Below are 20,204 nucleotides of genomic sequence, written 5' to 3' on the forward strand. Positions count from 1 at the left end.
GTCTCTCACGGTCCTAACACACGGCTGGTAAGAAGCCATAGACAAGGAGCCTGCACTGCACTAGAGGAACAGATGGGTTTGGGAGTAGAGTCGTTGAGGAAGGTGGGTGGGACACAATGAGGCACAGAGAGTACCTTCAGCCCTCCAGGGTGGGTCTTGAGTGCTAGGCCACAGGCTTGGGCCTGCTACAGGCAGTGAAGCCCATCTAGAGATGGGAAGTGGGGTTTAAATAAGGTTTGGAGTAGAAGGTGCCTAGACTGGAGGTGAGAAGTGAAGAGGCCTGAAAGGAGGCGACAGAGATAGACCAGGTACAGATGGTGAAGGGACAGGGCTATGGAGAGGCTGAGGTTTCTGGTAGAATGTCTGGGCAGAGGGCCGTGGAGCCCCATGTGTGTCTGAATTTGTCCAGGCTAGCCCTGCTGGGCTATGACCTCTGTCAGATGTGCACTGAGGAGCTTTGTTCGTCAACTCCTTCCCCTGGGCCTTTGGAGCCAGAGGTGACTCCATTCCCTCCCCAGAAGAAACCCCTCCCTCTGGGGCCCCTCAAGCTAGAAATAGACCCCCATCCCACCCTGGACCAGCCCCTGTGCCCATACCTGGCTACCTAGTCCCCCCTGGTGCTGGTAGAGGGAGAATCTCTCTTTGGCAGACTCCTCGGCGGTGGGGCTCAGGGGCTTAGGGTCAGACAGGGACCGCTGCAGGGTCTTCATGGGGCGAGGCAGAGTCTGCTGGCGAAGAGTGCTGTCAGCTATGAATTGCTTCTGGGGACTCACATGAGCCTTGTTCAGCCTGTCACTGGAAGCAAACGAGGTGTCCAGGAGCCGGTGTGGGGACAGTGGTGACACTGGCGAGTAGAGCACTTGTGGAGACTTTGGAGGCTGGCGGCTCACAAGCTGCGACAGGGACTCCGGGGGCAGGTGGGCCTGGTACCCGATCTCTAGAGGATCTGGCTTCTTCTTTTCAAATCTGCCCAGGGCTCCTGGGGTGACTATCTGGATGCCAGGTAGGTAGGGGCTGATGGCAGTTGGTCCTACGAGCTGTGGCCCAGCCACACCCTGAGCCTGCCCATCTGGTTCGGTCTGGCAGGCCAGGCTCTCCCCTCGCCCAGTCTTTTCTGGTGCTGATATGTATCTGATGATCTCCACCTTTGGGTCAGTGGCAGCTGTGATGTGGATGGCTGGAGAGACCCTAGGCAGCTGCTCAGGCTCGGTCTGCACAGAGCAGTCACTGATAGTCTGGATGCCCACACTGCTCATGGCCCTCGCAGTGGCGGTGGCAGTGGATGAGGAGGCGCTGGCCTCGTGCTTGCTGTCAGAGCCTGAGTCTGAGTGACGGGAAAGACGAGACCTGCGGCGGCGGACGGGTTGCTCCCATTCGGCATTGTCCTCGTCATCTGTCTGCACGCTGCAGTCGGCACTGCGCCTTGTCCTGCGCCTGCGGGTCAGAAGGTAGCGGCCCTCACCTTCCTCGTCATCTGTCTGAACACTGCTGTCTGCAATCCTCCTGACTGTGCTGGGATCAGGTCCTGACTCAGGCTCACAGGCGTCTCTCAGGCGTGGCATAGAGTGACGTTTCTTGATGCCACTACGGCCAGCCTCCCACTGCTCCTCAGTTTGCAGTGACATGTCTGAGGCGGAGCTGGGGAGGCCCCTGTGCAGCACAGGCTCACGAGGTTGCCCAGGCCCCTCAGTCCCTGCCACGGCAATGAAGGCTGTGTGGGTCAAAGGTGGCCAATACTGGCCATTCTGGGCTAGCTCAGTAGCAGCGGGGGGAGGCCCTCGGCTAGATGCCTCACATGTTGCGGGGAAGGGGGCCTTCTGCCTCTGTTTCTGCTCCTCTAGCTGCTGCTGCAGCTGCTGCTGCAGCTGCTGGATCTGCTCTAGCTGCAGCCGCTGCTGCGCCAGCTGCTCACGCTGCAGTGCAAACTGAGCCTGGCGCTCTTCTTGCTGCTGCTGCAGCACATGGTGCTTGATGGTCTGGAGCTCCTGCAACTCTCGCTGCACTAGCAGCTGCTCCTCCTCACGATGCCTCTGCAGCTCCACCCTCTCACGCTCCAGCTCCTCCTGCAGCCGCAACTGTCGCAGCTTCTCCAACTCTACCCGTTCCCGCTCCAGCTGGAGCAGCTGCTCCTGCTGCTTCCGCTGCCGGTCCTCCTGAGAGGCTTCCTCCTTCTCCACCGCAGGCCGGCTGAGGACTCCACTGCCACTCCCAGCAGCACCATCTCCTGCTGGCTTCTGACCAGGTGGTGGGGCCGGGGCTGGGGCCACTGGGGCTTCCTTGATGACAGCAGGGGTAGTCGTGGGAAGAGGTTCTTCACGAGCCGCCCCTGCTGGTAGCTCAGGCCTTTGCGGGCCTCCTGTCCCGGAGGCCTTGGCAGCAGCAGGCTTTCCCAGATAGACAGGTCCTTCAGCAGGTGGCATGCTGGAAGCTATGGGGAATCGACTTGGTGCAGGATAGCGGTATAACCCCGCTGGTCCAAGAGGTACCCGAGGAGCAATCATGGGCACACGGGTCAGGCTGGTAAGGGGCACAGCTGTGACCCCACCAGATACATAAGGCCTGTACATGCCACCACGCACCATGGGCCGCAGTACTGAGGCAGGCTGGGTGGTGATGGGCAGCGTTGCAGCAATTGGGGTATTGATAGTCGAGTAGATCATGCCGTCAGCTGCACGCACTGTTGCTGTGGACGGGAGCAACTGTCTGACTGTTGTTCCTTGGCTTGCTGCAGGCCCGTACTGAGCAAGGTTCCCAGGGCTTGGTTGCCCTTCTGGGTAGGTGGGGTTGCCAAGGAGGCCAGATCTCAGGGGAGCCAGACCCTGTGGAGCATTGAGTCCAGGCCCATGCTGGGGCTGGTACTGCACAAGGTCAGGCCCACCACTTACACTGCCATGCCGCCCACCGTACTGGTCCATGGAGTTGAGGGCCGCACACATGCGGCTGATCTCTCGGGCTGTGGTGGCACTGTACTGGGCCAGGCTGGCCTCCTGAAAGCCAACTGCATCCCCCCGTGGGCCATACCGGTGATCTGAATAGATGTTTGACACTGAGCTATAGCGCCGCATGGGAAGTGGGTGAGACAAAAGGTCTGTGGGGTGACGCAGGTCCGTGAACGAGCCATACTGTAACCCCTGCCCTAAGTAGCGTCCATCGGCAAAGCCTAAACTGTAAGAGTGCTTCAGTGAGCTGAGATCCATCGCTGAGTCTCTCCCCGGGCCCTGGAAGAGCTGCCCAATCCTCTGGGCGTGGTAGTTGAGGCCAGCTTCAGCCAAATTGGTATCAGACATGGAGGAGTATAGCCTGCCAGGCAGGCCCTGTGGATAGGACCTCTGTTCTTCATGGGTCCCAGGTCCTACTACCCCCTGTGCCCGGAAGGTGAGGGGCTCTGGGGTCTCAGGGTCTCTGGGACTGTAGAAGGGGCCACTGCTTTGGCCTGGCAGGGCAGCATCTGTCACATTCTTGTCAGGTGCGCTAGGGGCAGGATGGAAGGTGCCAGTGCAGCTACTGCCAAAGGGAAACTTGTAGACCATGTCACAGCATGCCAGCTGGCTCTCAGGCCTCATTCCGGTGAGGTCCAGGGCACCCGCTGGCTCTTCTGGGAGCAGGGTAGTCACCGTGCCGGCTGTGCCCTCTCCCATCTGCACCACCACTGTGTGTGGCTTCCTGGTACCTGGCAGAGCGTGTGACCGGAGCTCTGCCGGAGTAGCCCGGTGGGGTTCAGCACCAGGCTCTGGCACTGGTCCTGGCTTCAGGCTCACACTCTGGGCGGTGCCCATTTGAGTGATCAGAATGTCCCTTCTGGCCAGAGGTGTTACCTGGTTGGGAAGGTTATACCTGGCAAACTTAGCTTCCCTGGGTCTTCCCCTGGGCCCACCTCGGTACGGGGCTGTCTGGACAGCCTGCTCTACTTGCTTGACTTGGGCCAGACACACAGGGCTACCTGAACCCTGGCCAAAGTCAAGGCGGCTCTGGAAAGGATCTCCATATACCACTGGTTGCTTCTGCTGAGCCATGAGCACAGAGGAGGCCATGGTGATGCTCACTGTGGTGGCAGTGGCCAGGAAGGTATGGGTCTGCTCTTGGGCATTGAGGTTAATAACGAGAGGCTGCACAGCAGTTGACTGGCGTCCTGGAACTGGATCCAGGGCAAGGCCATACTTCCTTGCTTCCACAGCAAGAGAGGTCAGATCCATACCCTGGTCAGTAAGGATAATGGGTGTGGGCTTGACGGCTGTGCGAAGGTCTACCACTGCAGTGCCCGGGGGCCTGGGGCCTGGTTCAACTCTAGATGTCCCAGGGACAGAGGAGATCCGGCATAATGAGATGTTTTCAGCAGGGAGGGCACCCCAGCCATACAGTGCCAGGGGCCCATCGGCACCAGCACTGGGTGCTCGAGGGAAACCAGGCGGCCCAGCTGGTTCTGAGGGCATTTGAGATGCACTTGGTGGTGTTGTCTGGCTGTAGCTATGGGAGGTGGGCTGAGAGTCAGTAGGTGAGCACAGCGGGGAAGTAGAGGCACTGGCGTGTACCATCCTGGTCTGGCTAGATGCATCTGATGCCAGAGTAATGACCATCACAGGAGCCTCCTGGGAAGACTGCTGCCACACCAAGCGAGGAGTGCTAGGTCGGTGTGGTGTCTGTGTGCCTTGGGCTACCATGGGGGAGGGGGTGCCAGGGCTCCGAGGAATGTCAGAGGAAGGTGTCAGGCTTGGTGTCTGTGTAGAGAACTCTGCTGTGGCCCTTGGGCCCAGCTTGCCTGGTGAGAACGTGGGGCTCTCGGAGGGGGTAGATGGAGAGAGAGGTGGGCTAGAAGCTGTAAAGTAAGAATATCCCCGAGAAGGCTGGGGAGCGCCAACCTCACCATCACCCCCACTCAGAGGCTTTTCTCTGGAGGCCCGTCCACTTCCAGGAGGGCCACTGGAAGCGTGAGGCAGCTCCTCTGTTTGAGACCCATAGTTAGCAGTGGTTGGGGTCTGTCCATAGCTGTGTATTGTGGAAGACGTTGATGGGCTACGCTCAGAGCCAGCTGGGGAGGTTGGAGTCATATACCCTCGTGAAAGGCTGCCTGTGGTGGCTGGAGGCCCAGGACCCTGGGAGAAGGTCATGCCTACCTCCTTAGAGGCCAAACTGGGGGAGACAGGAGAACTATGTAGCTTGAGAGAATCCTGAGGCTCTTTTGCAAAATGCTGAGTGACTCGGACATCGGGAATAACTCGGCCCCCGCTGCTGTCTGAGGAGGTGGAAGTGGAAAATGACACAGGGGCAGCAAGCTGGGTGGGGCTAGTCCCAGGGGTAAGTGGGCCACCATTTTGCTTCATTGGGTCCATGTATGCACTCTCGGCATCCAGAAACTGCTTCTCCTTCTTTTTGTCGTCAGTGAAGGCCAGATCCCGCGAGGAGGCCTGCCGCATTCGGGCTATGCTCTGGGATGTCTGAAGGATCTCCTCGTACACTGCTGCTCCGAGCCCTGCGGGCGTGCCTTCTGCCGCAGGCTGAGAAGGCCTGCCGCCATAGTCATGGTCTTGGGTGTCTTGATATTCAAAGGAGCCCTGGCTGCGGGGGCCTGTGGGCTGAGTGGGTCCACCATGAGGTCCCCGGGCCCCTGTCACCTGGCCCTGCTGTCTCTGGAGCAGCTCAGCTTTTCGCATCATGTCTTCATAGGCCTCCTCAGCACTCTTAAGGGGCCGTCCAGAACTGGGGGTGGTGGAACTGCCCGAAGGGGTCTCAGTTGGTGAGTAGAGAGACATAAAGGCCGGCAGGTTGTACTCGCTGCCCGACTTGTAGAGCCGCGTGGGACCACCATCTAGCGTCTCCGCCTCCGAGTCCAGGGAGGGGGAGGGGGAGTACTCAGAGCAGGAAGAGCGGTGCAGCTCCTCCATCTCTGCTGCCTGCCTCAGCTCCTCTGTAGGGGACGCATCTTCAATGGGGGACAGGTTACTAGGTGGTGTCTTGGAGCGCTCACGCCGCCGCTGAGCCCGAAGCTCTTCCTTGTCACGCCGGGTCTTGCGGGCTGTGCTTCGAATTCGCTGCTGTTCTACCTCCCGCATCTTCTCCTGTTCACGCAGCAGCTCCTCTTCTTCCCGCAGCTCTTCTTCCTCGGAAGAGTCCTCGATGGTGGGCAGCAGGGGTCCGTGGGACCGGTGCCGGGCCTTGCGCTGCTGCTTTGCTTCTTCTAGCCGCTGCCGGCGGCTGGGGCTGCTGTCACTGTCCTCCTCCAGTGAAGACAGGGAGGTGGGTGAGGTGCCAGATGTATAGCTAGGCGTGGAAGCCGGCAGCGTAGAGGAGTGCTCCCCACGAGAGCGGTCTTCAGGTGAGCCTGTAAGGCTCTCCATCTCCAGCTCAGGCTCCCGGTCCAGGTTGGGATCAGGACCTTGGGCCAGATCTAGCTCATGACCATAGCTACCCGTGCTGTTGAGCTCAATGGTTTTAAAGCGACGGAGACCTCCCTGAAGGGCTCCGCTGCCATCAGTGGGCTCTGCTGGGCCTGCCTCAGACAGGAGTTCCTCGTAGCCTGTGGTGGCATTATGGGGTAGGCGTCTCTTGGGCAGTGCTACTGATTCTTGGCTAGATTCGGGCCTGGGCCTGGCACTTGCCTTCTGGGCACTGTGTTTGGCCAGGCCTCGCCCGGAGACAGCAGCTTCATCTTCCTCCAAGTTGTCTTCCTCAGCACTCATTTCTAGGATCTGCCGCCGCATGAACTCTTCATCGGTCATGTCTGCCCTGGCTGGGGGCTGAGGAGGTAGGGGAGACAAGCCGCCTTCACTGCTGTCTTCCACGTAGTCATGCCTCAGCTGGCTGCCAAAGTCATCTGAAGACTCAGCTGTGTCTTGCTGTTCCCTCTGACGCCCCCATGCCAAGGAGTCATCCTCCTCTAGAATGTCCCCCAGCTCCTCATCAGAGTCAAAGGCCTCAGGCGTGATGGACAGGGAGTGGGGACGCCGTTTCTGATCTTCAACAGCACTGCTGCGGGCTGGCTTACTCCACTCAGCACTGGGAGCCACAGCCTGGGCCTCTAGTGAAGGGCGCATACTACCGCCCACTTTGTGGAGCTCTGAGGGGCTGGGTGGACGTGGGCCTGTCACCCCCGCACTGTCAAGCTGCTCCACTTCTTGCTGTACGACACCTGTGATCTCACTCTGGGAGCTGGAGACACCGTCGGAGGAGTAGCCTGTATCACTGAGGCTTTGTGGGCTTCGAGATAGATCCTGAGAGTAAGGCTTGGGGACAGGTTCCTGCACGGGGTAAAAAGCAGGTGTTTACTCCTAACCTTCTCTGTCAATCCCAGGGACCAAGAGAAGGGATCTTCCATGTCCCAAGGGCTACCTCTCCGGCCCCGAATAATGTACACAATCACAGCAAGATCTAGATCTTCAGAGAAACTTTACTAGGCTAAAGAATGAGAGACTGGCAAAATGGCAGACACAGGACATGTCTCCATCTCAGTCTCCAGACCAGCCGAACTTTGTTAGTTCTTGTTACTTTTTGAGACAGGGTCTCTCTACAGTAGAGCCCTGGCTGTCTTAGAACTCACTATGTAGACCAGACTAGCCTTGAACTCACAAAGATCTGACTGCCTCTGCCCCCAAAGTGCTGGGATAAAAGGAGTGTGCCATTACCTCGGAGATCTACCGAAATCTAAGCTAGACCCTTTTTCAACTGTGGCGTCTCGGGGTCCCAATAGATCTGTCTTAGGCTTCCATCCTGAGCCCTTCCTCAGACTAGCTCACCTGAAAGCTAGGATCTGTGGAAATTAAACAGGACTGACCTCGGCCTCCCCACTCTTGGGAGCTTCTGGAACAGGCTTGACGACTGGGGTGGCAGGGTCAGTCCTCTTCACCCCACTTTTTGCTTTAGGAGTCCCAGGAGGCACAGTAGTCTCTGGAGGTGGCTTCGGCACAGGCTCAGCTTTAGCAGGGACCCCTGTCTTCTTTTCCTGGGCACTGCTAGAGGTCTTGCTGGGTTCAGAAGCCCTGAGAGGCTTGGCCTGAGGGCTGGCCTTGGTGGCCTGAGGACTGGCCTTGGTGGCCTGAGGGCTAGCCTTGGTGGCCTGAGGGCTGGCCTTGGCAGGCAGGGAGCCTGAGGGCTGGCCCAGCCCCTGTGGCCCTTTCTGCTTCAGAGGGGCTGCTCCAGCTGCTCGGTGAGGAACTCCTGCAGGAGGTTGCTGTGGGGTGGGCAGAGGCAGGGGGGCTGGCTCCCCCAAGCTGCCCTCCAGCAGCCGCTTAGTTTGGCAGTTCAGACAGAGCCACTCTGTTTTCTGTAAGGAAACAAGAGGGAGGTTCATGAAAATCACAGACCCAGGAGTAAGCAGAGAGTATTTCCACAATTCTTCAAAACCTTAGCGAAGGGACAGACCTCACTCTTGGTGGACTGAAGCCAGAGTGAGCCCTGCACCATTTAGACACACACTAGCACTGAGGCATTCCCCCAGCCCTAGAGAGTCTTACGAACAGGATATAAAAGACATAAAAAGAAAAAAACAGACATATATCGCCCCCAAATTATAAACTTCTCGGGGACATATACAAAATCAAAATGCAAATGACAAGGTGAGAAGAAAGTTTTCTTCTTAACCCACAGAGAAATTTTCACTGGTTAGAAAAGGAGGACAGTTAAGAGGGAGAGAAAAACCACAAAAATTACAAAGGCTTGGGATGAAACACAGGGGAAAACCAGGGCCCCAACCTCAAGGATTGATCTGCAATTCAGGGGCTGTATGGGGTCCAGCAGCCAAGATGCCCTGCAGAACAGGAATGCATTCAGAGAGCGGGTAAAATGTCCTAGAGATCCTGGCTCTGGCTCCTAGTTCTGGGATCTGATACTATCCTGCCATTTCCTTCCCCAAGTAATGGCTATGCTCAGCTGAGGCAAACTCCTGAGGCCAGGAAAGACTAGCTGGGTAAAGCCCTGTTTGGAGTCATCTCTGAGAAATCTTCTTTGCTCACACTTTCAGCCAAGTCTCCTTGTCTGGGGCTATGAAAGAACACCACAGAAAGGATTTCTCCTGTGCAGAGGGCTCTGGATGCTCCCTCTAGTGGAGAACTACACGCCTAAAGCCCGGCTCCTTCCAGAACTGGGGCAGCATCAGTGTTTATCATCAGCCGACGCTCTTAGAAGTCCCCCACAGTCTCAGGACCAGGGCTAAAGGCTGAAGGCACAGTCGTGATGAAGATGACACTCGTGGAACAAGCACTGCTATAGTTTGAATGTGAACTGTTCCTATACTGGCTTGCATGTTTGAATACTTGGTCCGTAGCTGGTAGTGCTGCTTGGGAGGTTGTGGAAGCTTTAGACATGGATCCTAACAAGCAGTAATGGGCTGCTAGGGGAAGGACTTTGAAGGCGATACCTACTTCTGGTTCCAGATCAAATTCTCTGCTTCCTGATTCGGTAAGATGTGACTAAGCCGTGCCACAAGCCTCCATTGCCACAATCAGTGCTACCCCGGCTACCATGGTCCCCTCTAAAGTGTCAGTCAAACCAAACTTCTCCTCCCTTAAGTTCCTTGTGTCTGGAATTTTGTCACTGCAATGAGACGTGACTGACATAGGCCCTCCCTGGAACCCACGGCCTCAAAGAAGCCATGATCAGTATGACACAGGAATCAGCAGTAAGTCCTCAGACTACTAGAAACCAATTCTTCAAATCCCAACTGGCTGCACGGGGGTGGGACTGGGACACCCCTGGTCCCTGAGTTGGGGGTTCTAGATCTGCAGGAGGTCTAGGCAGACCCAGGGGTATGTTGCCTTGGCGACATGAGGTGATGAGAGATGAGGGTAACAGCCCAGCCCAAAACAGTACCCTGCTGACTGCTCAGTGCATGCTCGCCCTCGGGGTTCAAAACTTCATCACCTCTTCGTTTGAGGTATTGCTCATCCTGGGTGCCTAGACGTGGGCTCCTACTGGTAGCTGTTCCACGAGAGGGACCATTATGAGAACACAGTCACTGAGCCAAGGCATAGTTTAAAATGGTGTCCTGTTGCTTTTGCTGCTTCAGACAAACCTCTGAACCACCTCTGGTTTGCAGAACCCATGCCAGAAGCAGTAATCTAAAAGATAGCGAGGGTACCCTGGAAAGGTAACATGGACAAAGGCAGACCCAGTGTTCAGGGTTAGTCCCTGAAGAGGCCTGCTTATCTGTGCCCACAAGTAAGGCCTTTAGTAGGCATGCTGTCAGTGGTCACAGGCTACCTGGGGCTTTGCTCCTTCACAGGTATATTCATGGAGGCAGCCGGTTTTCAGAAAGGCTTCCTGGTAGCTTTCTTGCTCCTGGTTCTGTTTTGTAAGCAGTGAGAAGGGGTGGGCGGGGAAGAAGGCGGTGTGTGAAGGAAGAGCTAAAAATAAGCTCTTGACCTGGCTGCTGGAGGCCCTTCCAAGCCCACTGGGAGCAGGAGAAGTGTACAGGCACTGAGGCTGGTAGGAGTGGGGCCGGAGGACTGGCCAAAGCCTCCTCCTGGGCATGAGCGAAAGGCAGACCATGCAGAACGCCTGCACCTAGGAGTCTGAGCACAGCTGTTGAGTTAGCAACTCATTCATTCAATCTACCTTCATCTCAGCCCCACCCCACCTCTGATCCTTCTGTTCCTGGGTCTTCCACTTATGCCATTCATTCTCTCATTTCAGTCTTATTTCCTGACTTCATTCATTTTGCACTCAGAATATGAATGTCTCCCTTGCTAATCCTCGCCCAGCCCCAGCAGTGCTCCAGAGACTGGCTGCCTGGCTGTCCCTTTTGCTTGGCTCTTTGATAAGCAGCCAGAGAGTGGATAACAGGGAGACTGATGACCACTTCTGTTAGACCTTTTGGGGACAGGAAGATACAAATCTCCCAAGCAATCATCAGCTCCAGTTGGGAGATGTAAAGTCGTGTACAGAGGAGCTCAGTGGTTCAAGGTGGCATTTCTGCACAAGTATCTGAGCGCAGCATCTCATCCGGTTCTCATGGAAACCAAAGATGATTATTAGAGCTTCCAATCCACACAGAAGGGGGAGGAAGTTAAGGGGGGGGAAGTATGGGAAAACCCATACTTTGGCATGTGAGAACTGTGATCTCTGAGCCACTGGCTAGTGGAGACGAGGATAGCGTGTGTGTGGGGGGTTGTGTAGGACACTGAGCGTCCTCCCTAGACTGTCTGCCACGGGCTGAATGAGGCCACGGGCCTGTTCTCTGTATTTGTGGAGCTGCCTGTGTGCCAGTTCTTGTGACCCATCATGATCTATGTCTCATAGCCAGCTACCTAGCTTTACACACTGCTGGACCACAGGGTAGCGAGTCAGGACCCCAGCGGGAACTCAGTATGGTGGCTCATGCCTATAATTTTGGGAGGCTGACACAAGAGAGTTGCCATGAGTTTGAGGCCAGCCTGGGCTAAAAACTGACATTCTGTCTCATAGAACCAAATACCTCCCCAAAACAAACAAACAAACAAACAAACAACAACAAAATAAAACCAAAAGGTAAGACTCAGACACTGGGCCACAGGCATGGCCAGCCCCAGTTCGGCTGGTCTTTTATGATTGTGTAATGTCCATGCCAACCATGACCCTGGATATGACCCAAGCTCCTCCTTTCTGCCTCCTATAAGAAGAGCCTTACCCAGTGTGTCCAGTGAAGCTGAGATGTGCTCCCTTGTGCCCTAGCATCAAGTGTATTCATTCCCTGTGCAGTGCTCCTCGGGGATCCCAGCGGCTGGACTGGCCACGCTGCTCACTGACCTCCACATCATGAGGAGCCTGTGAGGAATCTTCCTCCCCTCAAGGACACTCCCTTTTAGGACACCTGGGTTCCAGTGTTCTGACTGGAGGATTGGCTGTTTTAAGGACTTACATAAACACCTGAGGTCCAGCAGCTCACATGGAATGACTGTTTCCATTTCACCGGAAGAGATAAGAGTCTGATTCGCCACCCCAGAGGCAGCCTGAGGTGAAGCAGGAGGCAGCTGTTGGCCTTGTGCCCAGTGCCCACACTGCAGCCTCTGTTCACAAACCCAGTTCAGCCCTGCGTGTCACAGGGGCAAGGCCATTGCCCAGGGAAGTCTGGCATTTCAAGGGCACAGCTGAAATTTTGGCAATGATAATAAGAAACTGCTGAGATTACTGTAACAATTCCACTAATTTCTTCACACCATTGAACTGCAAGTCAATTAGAAAATAGTCCAGAGGGTACTATTATCTTTCTAAAAGATGAGTAAGTTTAAAAAACAGTTGGAATCAGCCCTTTTAATTATGAGATGACTCATTAAACAGCACCTTCCTCAGAGGAAGTTTCAAGTAAAAGTTGGTCCAACTATAGTGATTTTTTTTTTTTTTTTTTTTTTTTGGTTTTTCAAGACAGGGTTTCTCTGTGTAGTTCTGGCTGTCCTGGAACTCACTCTGTAGACCAGGCTAGCCTTGAACTCTCAAACTCAGAAATCTGCCTGCCTCTGCCGCCCAAGTGCTGGGATTAAAGGCATGCACCACCACCGCCCGGCTAACTATAGTGATTCTTATGTGTTATTCTCTGGATTCTATCTAGAAAGAAGGAAAAGCTTTTTTCTAGTTGCAGATGTTGAGGAAAATGGCCAGCTTGTTGGTTTGGCCTCAGGTAAACCCCAACAGGTCCACTAGACACGTGGGGAGCTGTGAGTCTGTTCCTCTCGTACCCAGATACGGAGGTCTGCCTTACACTGTGTACAGAGACAGGGCTCAGTCACACTGAGCCTTCAACTGGCCTGAGCCCAGCAGATCAACCACTCTGACCTGGACAGGGACCAGCACGCTGCCTCTGTACCTCACTCCTAAGGCAGGGTGAATCTCTTAGCACCTGGGCCATGACTCTAACCAAGAAGTGAAAAACAGGTTACAGGGAAGCACAAAGTTGCTCAGAACAACAAGTGACCATTCCCTGAGGTGAGATCAAAGAATGCCTGTGGCCTAGTTAAAGACCTCGATGAAGTAATGCTGGGGTGTGTGTGTGGCGGATGGGGGTCACACCATGTAACAGCTCCTTCCCACCAGCCATACAGCCAAGGCAGGTGAACCTGCAGGGGCTTTTAATAAATGTGTGGTTATTTTGTGGCTGGAAGGAAAAAGGTGGGGATGGGGGCTAGCGCTATGGCCACTGAACAGAGAGAAGAGACCAGATTCTTGTGACAGCAGGGTGTGGGGCTATGGGTGCTTGGTTTGTGGAGTGTATGCTGAGCTGAAAGGATTTGAGGATGACTCTGGGCTGCTGGCTTGGCTCCTTGATAGTGACGATCCTTGGATCCTTACAATAGTAAGACCTCCAAAGGAAGGGGCATCATGGCTGCTGGTCCATATCTTCCTCAGAGCAGCCATAGCCCTTCTGAGGACAGCAGCCTCAATGAAGCTATTGAAAGAAAGGGGGTGCGGGGTTGGGGAGAGCTGCACCCTCCTTGACTACTGTTAAAAGCAGCAGACAGAGAGGTGGGAGAGGTGGGTGACCTGACTTTGGGAAGAGCTAGGACCAGTACCCCATCAGCTATGGTTCAGGACCCTGGAACCTATGGATGAGGACAATGGAGGCAAAGACTGAACTGGCCAAGGAGATAGCTCTGAGGTGAGCATGAGGCTGCCAGGCACGGGAGTGGGTAATGCTGCCTGTTGAGAGGCAGAAGGTCCAGAGTCCAGGGAAGCTAGAACCCAGTGTGTAAAGAGAAGCCTAGATTAGAATTCAGTTGGGTCACCTCAAGTCACCACATGACTGGGTCACTTTTGTTTGGGCTGATTCAGCATTTCCTGTGGCCTGCCCCAGAGGCTGCCAAAAGGAGCTGTCAGGAACATTTATGGTCCTGGATAGACAGTGTCTCTTCTCTCTATGTATATCCTGCTTAATGGGAAAAATGGCCTGAGATGTCTCTTGGGGATACAGGGCTTCCAAACTAGGTTACCTCAAGTCCACCCGGGCTCATGGTCCTCCAGTGTCAGAGCACCCATCTGACCAGTGGTGAGCTTACATGTACAGGTGTCTTGGCAAAACAGGCTCTGGAGACTCCCTGACAGACCCTTCCCCTGACTGCTGGCTAGGGCTAATGTCCTCCAGTGAACCACTGACTCTACAGCTTGGACAGGTAGTAGTATTGGGCCTGAAAGGCCATATGGGTTTCACATAAAGAGGCCATTCATCTTACTCAGGGCTACGTCTCCCCATATGTTGGAAAATACAGCCTGTGGTGGTCAAGTTGTTTTCTTAGCCATACTAGGCTTGATTCTTAAGGAAACCTTTGCCAAGGAAGTCAGAAGAAGGTGGCATAGACACAGTGGTAACTCCATGTTCTCCCTCTTGTCCCACCTTGAATTAGTGGTGGCTTGTGGCCTCTGTCCCATCAGCCATGCATGACTCAACTGAATATCACACATGGCTTAGTGGGTGCCCACATGAAGGGTCCTTGGCCCAGTAATCTGACATGACATATAACCTCTGGCTATGATGAGCCAATCAGATTGGACATGCCAAAGGTAGCCATAGTAAAGTCACATGGGTGGTACTGGGCCAGAGAAGGAAGTAACAGGATTGAGGCATGAGCAGACAGAGTCACAAGGCCCAGGGTAGTCTTGCTGTGCCTGGGTACCTCTATCTTTCAGGCTTTTCCAGGACTCCCAGCTTCACAAGAACACTAGCCTAACTCCAGGCCTCTCTCTCCCTTCTACTCGGCTCTGCCCAGGTCCCAGTCCACATTCCTGGAGCAGGAACAGAGAAAAGAGTATCTTCGACCCTAGCTTTCCCTCAACTTTCCTATGGAGGAACAGGCATTTCTGAGCATCTTATCCCCTGGGAGAGCTCAGGCCTACCCAGGGGAAAACATGTGGAGGAAAGGCCAGGACTTTGACAAGTTAACATGTACACTCATGATCTTAAGAGAGGGACTGAAACTAGACTCCAGCTGGTGGGCTTGGAGCCTGGGTGGTAGGGCAGAGCCTGTCTCACTGTGAGAAGCCTCAGCCCCCAGGGCACTGGACCTGGCCTTCTGACACGTGGGCCCTCACTCCCTACTTATGTGAGAATCACAGATCCAGAGCAGGATGGGACCTCAGGATGATGTTGGCTTCGTTCATCAAGGCCATGCTCTCAGGAGCTGGAAATGGGATGGCCAGTTAAGGCATCCTAAGCCAGGACTCAGTCGCACAGCTATGGCCAGCCAGTGAGAACCAGTAGTGACCATTACCTCCACCTACTGCAACAGTTCTGAGTAGAAGGCAGGAAGTGGACTGTGATCGGTCTGTAGCATGTGCTGTAATGTGGCCCTTTGACTGCTGTGGTCCCCAATCTCAGTGCCTGTCCTGGCTCCCTTCTCCCTCCTTTCCCAATATTCCCTGCCACCTCAACAAAGAAATATGCTTGTCCCAGCTCTCTTACCTCCACAAGGTGGGGGGCTGGGTTAAAGCCGCACAGGTTGCACACCTGGAGCTTGCAGGCGGTGCAGGTGTTGTAGTTGGCTGGACCCCTGCTACCCACATTGAGCTCGGATTGGCACAGTGGGCAGGTGGCCCTTTCCTTCGGCATGGTCTTTGGCTTGGCAGCAGCCTTGGATGCTGCCTGATGTTCTGCTCTGCCGTGCTTTGGACTGGCGGTTCCTCCAGTTTTTGCCAGGGCTCCAGGCCCTGATCCAGGACCTGTTCTAGCCCCAGGCTCGGTTTTGGCTCCAGGTGTTGGCCCAGGCCCAGGCCCTGAGCCTGGGGGTCTTGGACCCGCCTCCTTGCTGGCATCACTGAAGACAATCTTGGGTGGTCCCTTGCTGGGGGAAGGCTGGCCCTGGGTGTCAGCCTCTGGCTGCACAGACATAAGGGTGCTCGCCTGGGTCAGTAGTGATGCTCCAAGGCCGAAGAGCTTCCCGGTGAGGCCCTCCTGGGTCTGTTCACCAGCACCAAGCCCAGAGGGCACTGTGGTGGCACTTTTGCCCTGGGCCTCTCCTGCAGGTGGCCTGGGCTCAGCTGTGGAAGGCTTGGTGGAGAGAGGGGGCTGAGGAGACACCCTCCCCACCTCTGGAGGGGCAGTTGCCTGGGTAGGCCCAGGCACTGAGGTGGCCCTGGCTGCTTCAGTCTGGCGGGCACCAGACTGTGTGGCCCCTGGGCCCCGAGGAGATCTCTCTTGTTCTGGCTTCCCCAGAGGCTGTTTGGCTGGGGAGTGGGCAGGAGACAGGGCCGGGGAGTGTAGCTGCTGCTGGCTCTTGGACCGAGGCGCAGTGGTCATGTCCATTCCCAGGGCTCTCTGCATCTGACAATTCAAACAGAGCCACTCCTTCACCTGTGGGAGGAAACAGCCGTCAGTAGAGTGGTCAGGGTCAGAGTGCACAGAGCTCAGAATACTGCAGGGATGGACAGTTCCTGAAGTCACTATCTGCACAGTTAGACAGACAGACAGACAGACAGACAGACTCACACTTGTTCTTATGCACGCACACAAACACCATGCATAGTTAGAAGTGAAGATAGATACATGAGAGAGGAAAGCAAAAGAAATAAAAAGAAGCCATGATATGATTCCTGTCCTGGAAGACCTTGTATTCTCATGGAAGGTAGAGATACATAAGGAAAACTCTCGAGAGCAGAGTCAGTGGGATGCAGATGAGACATGACTTTGGATTTTCTTTGCATTCGGGGGTTCTGGTATTGCTTGTTTTATGGTGTCCTTGGTCAAGCTCAGGGCCACATGCACATTAGACAAGTGCCACACCTCCAACCACAAGACAAGGGAAAATGACAGAATAATGAGTCAATCAATATCCTGCTCGATGTTCATGTTACAAACTTTTAGCTCCCCTTTGGCATGAACCTGTACAGGATGTGACCATGCCACAGGCCAGGTCTGAGTCTTCCATGTCGCCTGTGTACTAAAAGAGTAACAGAACAGACTTTCCTTTTGGACTTCCAGTCTCATAAGTAGTTACTACCTTTTCTTGCCAAATGAAACCACGTATAAATCAGGACACATCACCCACAGACTCACACTCCTCTAAGGGCTTTGTCAGCATACTATGCCGAGTGATCCTCAAAGCTCATGAGGTCCCCAGGCTGCAGTGGGTCTCTGCTGTTGTGAGGTGGCTTGTCCCCAAGGCTGCAGTGGGTCTCTGCTGTTGTGAGGTGGCTTGTCAGGTAAGGAGCCTAAGCTCAGGCATCCTGTCCCAGCAGCCCAAGAACAGTGCTCAAAGATTGGAGAAATATCGTATTGTGGTGAGCACCACCTTATGCCAAGCACCCCGGAGGGCATGATCAGAGGTAATTGTCCTCACAGCAGACGAAACAAAGTCTGAAACGAGTTAGCAGTGTGCTCTTGTGGTCACCAGAGCAGAAACTATAGCTTCTGACAAGAGCAGCCCTGGCAACTTCATTTAACTCCTGATTCTCGGGCTGGGCAGCCCGGAGCCCAGTGGCCGCTAGTCTCACCTCTTGGATGGCCACCTAACATTGTATGGGCCAAGTTCAGAGTCTAGAATCCATTCCTGCAGACACTAGAAGACCAAACCCAGCTCTAGAATCTAAGACTAGTAAGGCTGAGGCAGGGCAGCATAGCCCTAGCTGAGAACTGTTAACCCACCCTGTGCTTCTGAAAATCCAGTGGAACTTTGTTCACACTGGACGGAGAAATCCACAGATAAACCTTTCAGTCTCTGATACCCTCCTAGAAAGTTCATTTTTGGTGTGTGTGGGGTCCATCAAAAAGGGATTTTAGGGGCTGCTTCTGCTCCTCTGGTGAGGGACTCTACAGGGGGATTTGTGTTCTAACAAGGGCCTGTTTTCTGGCCCAGGGTGGCAGCCACCAAACCCATTCCTGTAGTGGTTACAGGCCTAGGCCACACCCAATGTTCCAATTCTGATGTGCACCTATGGCAAGAATTCCTGGGATCTAGGAGGTAACGTCCCTGATTTGGGACTTCAGGGTGACCCTTCCTTGGGTCTGGACAGAGCTGAACAGAGGTCATTGTTAAACAAACAAAAACCTGTACTCGATGCCAGTGCCTTCCTTTCTTCAGCCCCTATCACCAAGGCTGGGCCACAGGCATCTCACCTAAAATAGAGCCTCTTCAAGAAATGGCTGAAACCCCCTCAGTGACTCATCTGCCAGATGGATGCAGCTATTTCTATCCAGCATTTTCCAGACGGCGGCGAGGAGCCTTGACCGTGTCCTCCCCCAGTCTCTCCCAGGCTCAGGCTTAGGCAGATAAGACCTTGTTCATGAGGCCTCCCAAGGAGGACCCTGGCAGACGGGGCTCTCTGTAACGTGGAAAGACTTTCTTTTCTGCCTCCCGAAAGATCCCAGGAGTTTGTTGGGAAAGGCCCGTCCTAGACTCTTCTCCCTTCTCCAAGGTCCCTACAATGACTAGAGACAGAGATGACAGCTGTGAACCCCCACCCACCTGTCCACCAGGGTACACAGGCACAATGCTGAGGGGGACACTCTGGCCTCAAGACCAGTGGCAATTGCAGCCTTTCTCAGCTGCATATCATGATTCCTCATCAGGAGGCTGAGCCCAGGAGATGCCTGTGACTCTTAGGTACCCTCTAAGCTGTCCACCAGAATTAGAAGGACTAATTCTTCTACTAGTGTGACAGGAAACCCCTTAGGGTCCTGCTGTCCTGACCAGGCATTTGCTCAGGAGATGTGCACATCTCATGCCTCAGGTCCCCAGAGTCCAAAGTAGAGCTGGAGGTCCCTTCCTGGGCGGCCCAAAGGTAGATGACACTAACTTCCATCAATCTGACACTTCTCTCCAGCAGGGAAGCCCGCCCTACCATCTCAGAAGGTTGGCAGGACCTTCCATGCATTCCCCAAATGCCAGCCTAGTGAGTGCCTGAAGACGGTGAAGTGAGAAGGCTCAGAGTGGTATGCAGGGTCAAGGTAGTTTGGGAGAGGGGAAGCAGAGGCTACAGGCATGTGACTTTCCACAGCTTGCCCATCCCACCAGGAGCATGCTGGGATCTGCAGAGGCGTGGCTCTCTATGTGCCCCTGGCTCCGAGAGGGCTTCATCTGGAAGAAGAGTCTCCCATCTGCTCCTTTACTCAAACTGTGCAGTGTGCTAAGTAGCCTCCCAAGATCAGGAGACCAGGCAGCAGGTTCTGTGGACCCTGAGTTGAGTAAGAAGGTTCTGAGTGATCTGTTTGCAACAGCCACTCCCTGCTGTTCCTTTCCTGGTTTCTGGGGCAGCAAGGAAAGTAGAGACATACTCCCTGATAAGGGCTTTAACACAGTCCCTCCTGACAAGGATCTCAGTGGCCTGAGACCTACCAGCGAATGCCAGTCTCAGGTAGGGTCCAGACATATTTGACACATCTGGCTTCACAATATGGTCCCGGGGAAGAAGGCTGGCAGAAAGCTCTAAATGCCCCGGAGGGAACAGGTTCTCTGGCCACTCTCCTACGCTATGCTCTGTAGCGGAGAACAGGGCTTCAGATCTCCATCACTTAGCTCACCTTCCTGGGGAGAGCCGCCTGCCTCTGAGCCCTGGCCCTTACTGGGAGAGTAGCATTCAGTGCTGGATCACTCGGCACTGACATCATGCCTGGGACTGAATTCATGCTTTCCATTTTAAACATCACAGAGGTGGCTTATAAATGAGACTCCCCTGCAGCTACCAAAGTCAGAGGTCCCTGGGATGACCCCGTGCCAGTGTGACTCCAGGCCTTTCTGGGCTGTGATTCACTGGTCAGGTCTCATTAGGAGGTACAGCACTCTCCTAACCCCTATGATCCCTAAACATCAAGCAGAGGCCAGTGTCTTGGCTGGCCTAGACATTCGTATAGCAATATTGACCACCTGCCTTATCCAAACCCTCTGCTGCCCATCCACCAACACTGTGCTTTGCCTGTCTGCTGTGATCTCAGCCTATACAGAGGGGCACTTCAGAGCACAGTGGGGAAGAACATATGACCCAGTCAGACATGACCTGCAGAAGAGGGCTGTGCCAACCCACAGATCTGAGGAGGGTCCTGGGAGCATACCCAAATCTAAGTGTAGTCTGTGATGGCAGAGAATGGAGTCGTTCCCCGAGGCTGGAAGGCCTCACTGGCCTATAACTCCGAGGAGGCTCTGAAAGGTCTCCCTTCCCTCCTAAGCTGATCTTATGTCTCTTCCCTCTTTCCACTCACTCCTCTCAGCCCCAGAAAGGTTGCACCCCCTTGGACTTGCCTCAGCCTCTTTTTTAAATCCCCAGGACCATTGGAGTTCATCCCCTGCCTTCATGTCTCTCCTCTTGAATTTTTTTGGTTTCCA

At 54.7% G+C, this 20,204-nt stretch overlaps 1 protein-coding gene across 1 annotated transcript in view; it reads right to left on the bottom strand.

Annotated features, from left to right (window-relative positions):
* Window positions 1–20,204, bottom strand: part of Bsn (bassoon presynaptic cytomatrix protein) — an 87,824-nt gene that overhangs the window by 9,023 nt on the left and 58,597 nt on the right. Inside the window, exons 3-5 of the mRNA XM_028756805.1 lie at window positions 15,353–16,240; window positions 7,766–8,254; window positions 597–7,232 (exon numbers count right to left, since the gene is read on the bottom strand). Coding sequence (XP_028612638.1) covers window positions 597–7,232; window positions 7,766–8,254; window positions 15,353–16,240 — 8,013 coding nt within the window. The remainder of the gene's footprint in view (window positions 1–596; window positions 7,233–7,765; window positions 8,255–15,352; window positions 16,241–20,204) is intronic.

The sequence above is a fragment of the Grammomys surdaster genome, unplaced genomic scaffold (assembly GCF_004785775.1).
Source record: "Grammomys surdaster isolate TR1022 unplaced genomic scaffold, NIH_TR_1.0 126131, whole genome shotgun sequence".
NCBI lineage: Eukaryota > Metazoa > Chordata > Mammalia > Rodentia > Muridae > Grammomys > Grammomys surdaster.